We start from the raw sequence: 11,430 nt of genomic DNA, 5'->3' as shown, positions 1-11,430 counted from the left end.
TTTCTTAAGCGCAAACCTACATAATAAGTTATCCGTGCTATGCCTACCCACAACGAATTAATTCAAGAATTACAAACATCAGATACCAGCCTCTGTATGTGATAGTTCGAGCAGCGTGTACGACTTTAAGAGTGCAATAACCGACCGTTTCAAAGTGTAATTTTACTTTTATTCCACCACGGAACATATAACCGAAGTTTCTCATTTTCATATGATTATTAATATCTACCTTTTGATAATGGTTTTTAAACATCAATGCATTTTATTCACAGCAGTGGCCCGAAAATTTAAGAAGAAAAAAATACAACTCCACTCACATATTACAATAAGATTAGCCGATTTTGTAACGACTATGTTCAGCCTCGTTCTATCAAAGTACGTGTATCAAAATAACGTGTATCATGTGACCTTCGTTTCCTTCAGTCTTTTCGTTGTTATCACGCAGGGTAAACAGTCGTTCACTCGTATGCTCTGTTAGGTTTATCCTCAAACGGCCGGGTAAGTCTATCGTTACTTTTCCTTTATGCTCATTTTTTGTTTATAATTACCTTTTCAAGATATATCTTAGACATTTCTTGTTTTGGCAAATTGATGTTTTGTCCTTTCGGTAGTCTTATAGCTAATTGATCAAACTCTCTCTCATTAAGTCTTGTGTGTTTTGCGAACGAATGTCACTCAAACTTTATATATTCAAAGACAAGACATACTCATCTTTGTGTAAATATTGGTAGCTCCGTATATTACGACGTGTCAATAATGAGAACTAAATTCCAAGGTCATCCGCTGTTTCTCTCGAAATTCTCCTCGCGGTCAATAAAAATTTCACTATTTTAAGCTGTTTTCACTGTTGGAGCTCTTGTGTCGTTTATTGGACATGTTTAATAAACAGATAAAGAGGTTGTATGTAAGGTATCGTTCAAATATGAAAATAGAAAAACATTTTGTTGTAAACTATTACTTAAAAATACATAAAATAGGAGTAAATAAATGTGATTATCAGTGGAAAGTTATTACGTATATATATGTATGTTTTACTGGGGTTCTATAAACTTAGGTTTCTAGGAGTAGAGACTCCAGGTCATTCCTGATTATTGTAAAGAATATATCGTTGTCCTTGAACATGTGCAGCATTTCGGGTATTGGCTGAAAGCTCCTGCAGCCTCCTCCGAATTGTACTTTACTGCTGTATTTAATTTTCATTTGTCTTTTGAGGCCCCTCGAGTCTCAGACAGAGATCGACGAATATACCGTTTGTCCGCGAGCCACTTGCAAAATTTCATTGAAACAATAAAAAATAATACGATTTATGGAATAAAAATATTTTTCATAAAATTACGTTTATATGAATTAAAAATTTAAAATTGGAAGACAAATTTTCATGCACACGAATTTTCTCAAAACAAAAAAATTCGATAAGTTTAGGTGTCCGCAAACAAATTTTAAATTAAGGCCTAAGAATACTAAAGTTCGATTTTTGAGTCTTCCTTCTTTATTTCGTAGTTTCCAGTAACTACTTTCATTTCATGTCGGAGACTGAACAGGCGAGAAAATGAGTATACATTTTCTAGAACAAACAACGAAACAAGAATTATAGTTTTAATGAAAAACAGTTGTGTTGCATACATTTATAAGATTTCAGGCTTAAAATAACCAAACACAGAGAAAATTATTTATGTACTTCAAACGTCGGGGTGATACTCAAAACAAAAGTATATGCAACTGATTGCTACATCACTTATTGTTAGAAAGTAGGTTAGGTTATTAAAACGTCTATTAAGAGTTTAATCACAGAAAACCAATTTCCCCATTTTAAGCTGAATCCCCATTTTAAAATATTGGTTTTACTTTTCCTATAAATTAGATTTTTTTTTCTCAATCTGGCAACTTCGCTACAATCATAAACTAAATTTATTTTAGAATCTAAAATAAACAATTATAAGAAAAAATAAAGACGAAACACTAAAACTAAACATTTTCAACATAATTTATTTTCGGCAGTTTCCTAAACAAATAATGAAATAACTACCAAGTGTCTATAAGCATAATAAATAATTGAATAACAAAACAGATGATATATTTTAAAGTCCATCGAGAAGAATCGTTTAATAGTCCGAATACTTGGGTTTTGAGAATATATCCAGGAAATAAATATTTAATACTGCTTGTGTGACATGTTATCGTTATTTATAGCACAGAATAAATATTAACTTATCTTATAGGTTACTTGTTTTACACGTTGGAATCATCTTATAGCGAAGTTACATCGTTGTAAATAATGGAAGCAACAAAAAGGATCTGTATAGCTGGAGCTGGATCCAGTGGACTCACATCCATCAAAGCTTGCCTAGAAGAAGATCTGCTTCCGGTGTGCTTTGAAAAGACAGACCAGATAGGAGGACTTTGGTGCTACAGAGAGGATGATGTTGAAGGTGTGGGCTCTGTGATGAAGTCTACCATAACAAATACTAGCAAAGAAATGAGCGCCTTTAGCGATTTCCCGCCACCAAAGGATTTTCCTACTTATATGCATAATAGCTACTTACTTAAATACTTTGAGATGTACGCTGAAAAATTTGATCTCGTTCGACACATTAGGTTTCGACATGAAATTCTTAAAGTAGAGCAAAACCACGATTTTGACGAAACGGGACAGTGGAAAATAACTATTCGAGACATTGAAAACAATGTTCATTTTGATGAGATATTTGACGGAATGATGGTTTGCACTGGTCACCACGTATTTCCGTACATCCCCACGTTTCTAGAAATAGAAAAATTCAAAGGCAAAGTGTTACACACTCATAGTTACAAGAAACCAGATGGGTATGATGCCAAGAAGGTGGTGATTGTTGGTGTAGGAAACTCTGCAGGAGACGTGACTGTGGAGCTTAGTCAGATAGCTAAACAGGTTAGGCTTAATTTACTCTTTTAATCACTGTATTCTCTTAATCTATATAAGTATACGAGAGTAAAACAATGCGGACTGCAGTGTACTATAGTTTTGTATAAACCGTACTGGTTGTTTCGCATTACAGATATTGAAAATTGAGTATTTCTAAGTTTCAAATCCATATTCGTGTTTTAGTCAGGAAATGTAGTTTCTAACTTCAATGACTCTCTATTAGCACTTGAGCTAAATGTTAAGGCTGGAAGCTCCTAGGTTTTAGGTACAGTCTGTCACTTTATAATCACATCGGAAAATATCCAGGTTAGATACTCCAAGGCTTCATGTATAGCCTGACATTTTAATAACATATCCACAGCTGTAAGTGCGGTATTTGTTCAATGGTAATACATCTCGGACCTTAGACTCTACATACGCAGCCAAGCATAATAATCGCTAAGCTGTTTCTCTTTTTAAGTCCTTTGATAGTTTGTGTCCAGCGGATTTTGTATATCCAACGTTGGATATACCACGCTCAAATTATCGTTTAATTAATGAAATTAAGGTTTAGGTAACTTAACAAAGGTCTGAATACGTTATCTCAAAACGAGTTTGAATAGGCAAAACCACACCCGATGTAAAGTTACAACAACCTCTTTCGATGTGAAATATTCATTCTTTCAGGTCAAAAAGATGTACTCAGTTGGATTAAAATTTTATAAGACGAGAATATTTCTTTCACTCAATGAAATTTAAAAATAAGGTGATATGGATCATCATGGGGTGCTAACACCATTGAAAATAAGGCTCGGAAACACGTCGTACCCCAATTCAGTCTTGTAAAGAATTAGAATTCATCAACACAAAGTCAGTCGTTATCGCCATTTAACTACCCAATTCAACAATTTACCTCACAACGAAAAAGGATCTCTGTCTGGAAACGAGAAAAATATTTAGTAAGATAAAGATTCCAGTCATACCTCCCAGTCAACCCTCACAACTCTTAACAAGCGGGAGTTTCTACGGAGCCTGATTCCAAAGAAACTAGGCTGCATGGTCATCAGATAGAGCAAGAACAGACCTGGTAACATGGATAGTAACGACGTGGTCAAGCTCGAATATCGTTTCATTAAACATATTCAAACCTCTATATTATTTTTGAATGTGTTACTATAGGTCTATATTTTGTTATATATAGCTTGGGTTTCTTTTTAAGAGATGTACAAAAGCACTTTTTGTGAAAACATTCTTAAAAATTGCAAGATGTTGGAATCCTAATGAATAGACTGCTACAAACAACAGGTTTTACAGGTTCACTGGAAGGCTTGAAGATGCCATCCACGCTGTATCTTTTATGTCCAATGGTGGAAAGAGACAGTAACCTGAGCTTATCCTAGATTCCTCACCTTATATGGTTGGGTATCTTAAAGAAGCATTGGGATGACTGAAAATACCATTAACAGCATGGGTGGGCAATTGATAAGTTGTTATGCTTTCCTATTTCGAAACGATATTTACCAAATTAAACAGAACTCAAATTAATTTGAATTTCAACGTTAGAGAATAGTCCTTTAAACCAAACGTCAGTTGTTAACTCATAGTTATTGTTCTTAGTTTATATTGTTTTTGTAAGTTTAAATTATAGTTAAGAAAGGTTATCCACTGTCGTTAAATAAAAGGTAGGAAACAGCAACATTCAGAAATATATATATATATTTGTTTTTATATGATTGTTATAAATCACCTTCCCAAAAGAGGTTTTTTAAGAAAATATTATGCAGTTTAATCAATTTCAGAATGTAGTGTGGTAAATTAATCTTTATTTTAAAGGTAACAGCAGTAGACACTAACATTCTTTTTGGCTTTCACTCAAAATTTTCATTAATAAATATTGATTTAACAGTTATATGAGTTTTTATAGTATAAAAATATGCTGTATTCTTAAAATTACGCATGTTTGCAAATCCGAAAAATGTTGTCCAAACTACTTAATTTAAGGAATAAAAGTTTTTGTGTTTGTTTTTATGACATCACATTGAATCTTATATCTGTAAGACTAGAGTCTTTATAAACTTTAAGAATTGCACTGAATACTTGAATAAGATCTATTTTTCTCACCTCAAGGTATATCTAAGTGTGAGGAATGGATGTTGGATTATTCCCAGAACTAGTCCTGGTGGTAAACCATTGGATGCTTCGCTTTTTCGACGGTGGTGGAATTTAATTTGGTTTTATACACCATATAAGCTACTGCGTTACTTTGTTGATACGTTTGTTGGCAAAGAAACTGGCCATTCTCCATACTGTTTTAGATGCAAACGTTCCATTCTAGAACAACGTTCCACAGTCAACGATGAACTGCGACACGTGATTCAGAGTGGAGCTGTCACAGTGAAGGGAAACATTCGGAAATTCACTGAGAATGGAGTAGTTTTTGAAGGAGAAGAAACAGAGTATGAGGTCGACATCGTAATTTTAGCAACTGGTTACGATATCAAGTTTCCATTTTTAGACCAGAAAATAGTTTCTATTAGAAAACAAAAACTGGAATTGTATAAGTATGTAGTTCCCATCAGATTAAAACACCCTACTCTTGGCATGATAGCTCTGGCTCAACCTGTAGGTTCTTTGTTCCCCATTGCTGAAATCCAAGCTCGATGGTTTGCTTTGTTAATGAATAAGAAAGTTTGTCTTCCCTCAGTAAAACAAATGTTAAGTGATATCAAGAAGAAAATGGACATGATAACTCGTCGCTACCCGGACAACATTCGCTACACCATTGTGGTTGATTGGATACCTCTTATGGATGAGACAGCTTGTCTCATCAACGCAAAGCCTAACTTGCTAAAATTAATTCTCACCGATCCTAAACTTTTTTGGAAATGTTTCTGGGGTCCTTGTTTACCTTACCAATTTCGTCTTCAAGGTCCTCATGCTTGGGCAGGCGCAAGAAACGCTATTTTGTCATATTAATATAGAATAATATTTAGGGGCAACAATGGCGTTATTGGTCCATTGCGGCTGGACTCTCATATTGGGAATGAATACAAGTTTTGTAACTTGTAAGAATCAGACTTTCAAATGTTTACATAATACGACAATTTATGACTTTTTTTGTAGATTCATAACATCATTAAACTTAAAGAAATTTCCCCACTCATCTCTTTCTGTATATAGGTTCCTGGAAATGTGATTTTTAATACAACTAGGAATTGTAGTTTGATTTCATAAAAAGTCTCATGTATAGATTTTAATGCTGGGGCGTTATTAAGTAGTCCAAGAGTTTATGGTGGTTGCTGTTAACTAGTTGTATTTCCTCTAGTCCAATGGTTCTCAACGGGTTCCACTTGGACCCCCCTTGGGAGGATTCTTAGACTCCTCCGAATCATCTCCGATCAACTTCTCAACCTGCATGTTGACTCGAATGACAAATTTTCCAATCTCCAACAGTTGAACTTTCCCTCTTGGATTACTCAGTCATTTCTTTTTAACTGCAAAAACAATAAGTATCTGGCTATGGACTCTAATCTGATGGAAGAGTCGATGGACTTACAGAACGATGACAGCATGAAACCGCTTCATGTCTCAACAAAACAACTGATATGGCTGGATCCCCAAGCCAGTGTCAAATGTAACAAATTAGCTATGCAGACCTTTCAAGTACTTCTGCCATTTTCGACCACATACTTGGTTGAATGTGCCTTCAGTGCTGTTACTGATATGTTGACGAGAAAAAAGAAGACTTTTCAACAATGGTGAGCATGGCGATCTTCGAAAAAATTGACTTGTTTCGTTATTCGATTTTTTCTTTTAGTTTCTCAGCTCGAATATGAAGGTTTTCATTAAACTTGTGCAGTGCGAATAGGAATATGATATTAAGTTACAATTATCAAATCAAAGTTGTTTTATTTATTTATTTTTTGTCAAATAATCACCTTTAAATAATTATTAGACAATAATTTTTTTGTTCTATAAACTAAATTAATTTTATTAATTACTATTGCAAAAATAAAGTATAATGACGCCGGCGAAATTTTCTTGAGCCGACCGCTTGAAATTCTTCCGTATCCTTCAGGGTCTTTTAAGAAATTTGCAACAGCAGTTTTACTACGCCCAATCTCACCAGCGATGGCATGTTAAGAGAGACCTTGTTTTTGCAGTTGGACAATTCTGCCACGTTCAAACTCTGTTAACTGTTTAGCCTTTGCCATGTTTTTACCCAATGCAACACAGGAGATGTCAGCGGAAGATGTTGACAACGCTAATACTTGAACACAATTGACTAAATTTCTTTACGTGTTTACTGACTAACGCTTCGTTTCAGTATGGTCTTAAACTTTTGACCAACTAGTATTTAGGCTAATTTCATAGTGTTCACTTTTTCCCTATTAAATGCAAAAAAGTGTTTTTTTTATTTTCCTTTTGTTATTTTCATCTACTCAAAGCTCTACTCAAATAAGTGGTTGAGTCTAACAACGCAAAATGCATATTTTTTTTATGTTCATTGGCCTTAAAACTTGGCCAGCAGTGTATTGAGAAACCAAATAAACACAGCCGCCTACAATCTCGTACAAGTTCACTCTCTCGTCCCTGAGACATGTGGCCAGAAATGTTCAGTTGCAAACTTTCTTTATTAATCTGAATATGGCCTAAGAAAGTTGAAACATTGTTCTGTAATTTATATTATTTAAATTTTTAATTCACACAGCAGCCGTCTTTATAATTCATTTTTACTTCAAGGTCATCATGAAACGTGTTCACTGTTTTACAATGTATCTTTGTGTGGTACTAAAAATGAAAGGTAAGTCTGATAAACTTAGTCAGGAGAAGTTTCCACCAGATATTATAAATACTGAAAATATATTAATATTATGTACACACTGGTTTACTTCTTACTTGTAGATTAAAAATTTATTCTGGACTTTATTTTATTATAATAGAACGCTTTCTGCATGAGGTGGAATATTTGCGTATATATATATATATATATATATGTTACTAAATCACAGCTGTTGAAATGTCTTAAAATATCAGTACGAAACTATAGATCTGGGGAATTTATTACCTTGAAACTTGAATGAGAAAGCATAGTCACACAATAAACCTTGTATTCAATCTCGTTATTCATACTGCAATGTGCTCATAGATGGCGCTATATTACTGTTTGTTGCTTATTATTAAGCCCAGTAAAAATGTATTTCAGAACGGCTGGTATGGGTATCAACACTTATTAATAAGGACAGAACAACGTTTCGACCTTCCTAGGTCATCTTCAGGTTAAGAAAAGGTTTCTCGTCATCAAGAAGCCAAGTAAAGTCACATAACGTGACAATTATTTTGAAAGGTAGATTTAAATATATAAAATAGGGAAATTGACTGAACCAAGACAAACATTATATTTCTATTATTTTGTGTTACCAATACAAACAAAATATTTTAATATCTTATGTAGCTAAAAGAAACATAATATTTTTACATTGTGTTTCCAAATATATGTTATAGTTCTGTTATGCTGTGTTGTCAAGACAAATATTATATCTCTATTATTCTCTGTTAATAAATAAATGTAATATCTTTGTTTGGATGTGTTGTGTTGAAGTCAAGGAATGAAAAGTATTTTATTTTTTTCTCTCTATGAACATAAATATCTTAATTCAACATTATGACGAAGATATTCTGTTTGAATTGAAATATAAAGGTTTGTATTAGTCGATGTCACCTCCTTATTGAACATAAAGATACTGTGACATTATTTATTTATCACAAGTTGGTGTGTGGTGTTTTTGTATAACAAAGCGACATCGTGCTATCTGCTAAGCCTACCGAGGAGATTCGAACGCCTTATTTTACCGTTGTAAATCCGTAGACTTACCGCTATACTGGCAGGGAGCATTATCACGAGAAAACGTTTTCGCACGAAGAAGTTTCGTGAAAGATTCTATACGAAACACAAATAATGCATACTTTGGGAGTTAAAGAAATCAAGATTTGGTTTTGGCTACAGTTTAAAAGATCAACAGAAAAATAAACCGAAAATAAAGCTATTTGTAGGTTTTCTATTTTTTTACGCAACGTATTTCCCCATCACACCAAACATGCTCGCCCTTTCAGCCGTGGAGGCGTTATAATGTTACGATCAATCCCACTAATCGTTAGTAAAAGAGTAGCCCAAGAGTTATCGGTGGATAATGATTACTAGCTGCCTTCACTTTAGTCTTACACTGCTAAATTAGGGACAGCTAGCGCAGATAGCCCTCGTGTAACTTTGCGCGAAATTCAAAACAAAGCAAACAATCTTATGCAGGGCTAAACACACAAATAGCTAACGATAAAAACTTTATGATCTTATTTACACTGTTTTGATTGTTTATTAAAATTGACGGAACTTGGTTTAGGAGGAAGCCGTGAATAGGTGTTTGTCCGTGAGACTTGCATTCCCTCCTATTATTTGAAGATACGTTACTACCTCACAGCAATTTTTTTTCGAGAGTGTGAAATAAAAAGTTTCATATTCAACTCCTGTTAAATTGCTGTCAGAAAATATAAATAATACTTTTCTATACCTTTGTTATTGGATTTCTATAACAACTGCTTTGATAAAAATATGATAATTTGAAAATTAAATATAATATTCCGTAAAAGTTTCTGACAGAGATTTGGGTACAACTAAGATTTTATTGTTTGTATCCTGGTAACAGATTACTGTATCTTTAAATAAAGCTGGAAACAACATACACACACATAGAAATATAAATCTAGACAGATGTGTGGTTAAGTTTTCAATAACTCCAGGGCACACGCGCTACTTACGCGTCGTCACGTGCCTGCTCTCCTCTGAGTTTCAATTGACTTTGAAGAGCACTATTTTCGTCTTTGAAATTGTGTTATTTGTTGTAGACTTAGTGAAATGAAAGTTAGCAGTGTCAATTATAGATAATAAAATGTTCCATGCAGAGTAGTGTAGAGTCATCAAGACGGTTTATTGACTCTGTAAAGTCAAAATGTTTTTCAAGCAGAAAGTTCCAGCATGAAGGTCAAACGTTTTACCTCCTTTTATCTATAGTACACTTAACAGAACTTTCATTATGTATAGTCAATAATCACTCTTCTTCTAGTTGAACTAATGTTTTGCATTAAGTCAAGAACTATAAACAGTTATTGTGAATATATAATATGCCAGAAGTTGCCTTGAGTATACAGAGCTCGTTTTGTAGTGTTTGTTTTAGCCACTCAGATAGTCTGGACCCGAGAAATGTGATTAACAAATTTCTGTTAACGTTGCAAAACGTGAAAAACAAACATGAGAACTATACGTCTTGATCACGTACAAATATTACAGATATGAAGATAACTGGTATGACAGTTATCTGAAATAAGCCTACAGATAGGTGGTGCTCTTTATTAACCTATTTATTTTCCCTTTGTGATCCTTGATGAGCTGTATCGATATAAGTTATCATTACGATCAACGACTACTCAACATTATTGTCTACATAGATGAGACATACATACTTAAACACTTGGTTTTAGTTTTGGATTTGAAAGATGTCAATTTCAAGAGTTTGAATTCTGAGAAAATTAATTTTTTCTTATCAAAAATAACCAGGTTTGGAATGTCTGCTACTAAATTAATGTTCACGACTGGCTGCAGATAATGAAAAGCCTTTGGCGGGTGTAATCACTTAGTTTTATACCCTCAACTGATTTTTTTCATGGTTGCTGGCAAGTTTAAGACCAACGTTTGAAGTTTATCTTGTAGATGAGATATTCCCAACGCATTTGGATAGTATTATCATTTACAATATCCGCTTTAATGACATTAAGGGGACAACTAGGACTTACAATGGGTTTTGCTAAAAAATTCTTAATGTTTCTTTTATATTAAGTTTATTGTTGTTTTATGGTACTGGTTTTAACTGCCTAGTAACAATTAATGTGATTAATAGTGTTGAAGCTACTTATTTCATTATATATATATACACACACACACACAAATTAACATATTTAAAACAGCATGTATTGCAGTGGAGTATTTAGGTAGGGGCTACAGGGATATTAGCCCCGAGTCCATGGTCTTAATAGAGGCCCATTGATAATTTTATTCTATTTAAAATTACACAGGATATTGGGCCCTCAAAAATTGTTAGCTCCTGGGCCCACATAACCTTAAATCCGCCACTGATGTATTTTTTTCCAGTCTTCCCAGTATGCACATAAGTAAACTGCAGAAAATAAATTCAGTCATCTAAATGTAAAGCATAAAAATAGTAAAGAAAACGTCCTTCTGTAGAGGAGGCATAAAAATAGTAAAGAAAACCAAACCCAACTAAAATCGAGGACTGTACACAAACTAAGATCAATAATATACAGATAACAAATACAGTCAGAATTCCGAACACTTAACCATGTTATTAATGCCTCAAAAAGCACACTTTCTTCACAATAAGATGTAGTACTATAGAGCACGTTAAAACCCGACTACTAAAATAAAACTCAATACAAAATACAAGAAAACAGATGCTACCTCTTGTTCAGTGTAAGGAGAG

At 33.7% G+C, this 11,430-nt stretch overlaps 1 protein-coding gene across 1 annotated transcript; it reads left to right on the top strand.

The window, feature by feature from the left end:
- The first annotated feature begins 363 nt into the window (after positions 1-363).
- Positions 364-8,650, top strand: LOC143231016 (flavin-containing monooxygenase 5-like). The gene is made up of 3 exons (XM_076465481.1): positions 364-498; positions 2,220-2,908; positions 5,009-8,650. Exons 2-3 carry the CDS (start codon positions 2,276-2,278, stop codon positions 5,855-5,857), a joined length of 1,482 nt encoding a protein of 493 aa, XP_076321596.1. The 5' UTR covers positions 364-498; positions 2,220-2,275; the 3' UTR covers positions 5,858-8,650.
- The last annotated feature ends 2,780 nt before the right edge of the window (positions 8,651-11,430 follow it).

This window comes from Tachypleus tridentatus, chromosome 10 (genome assembly GCF_004210375.1).
Source record: "Tachypleus tridentatus isolate NWPU-2018 chromosome 10, ASM421037v1, whole genome shotgun sequence".
NCBI lineage: Eukaryota > Metazoa > Arthropoda > Merostomata > Xiphosura > Limulidae > Tachypleus > Tachypleus tridentatus.
This window is presented reverse-complemented; position numbering and strand designations above follow the sequence as displayed.

What these genes read in the sequence shown, in the direction of transcription:
- LOC143231016 (XM_076465481.1), top strand. Translation starts at nt 2,276, where the DNA reads ATGGAAGCAACAAAAAGGATCTGTATAGCTGGAGCTGGATCCAGTGGA. An exon ending in TTAGTCAGATAGCTAAACAG is followed by an intron (nt 2,909 to 5,008) that starts GTTAGGCTTAAT and finishes TCTCACCTCAAG; the next exon opens with GTATATCTAAGTGTGAGGAA.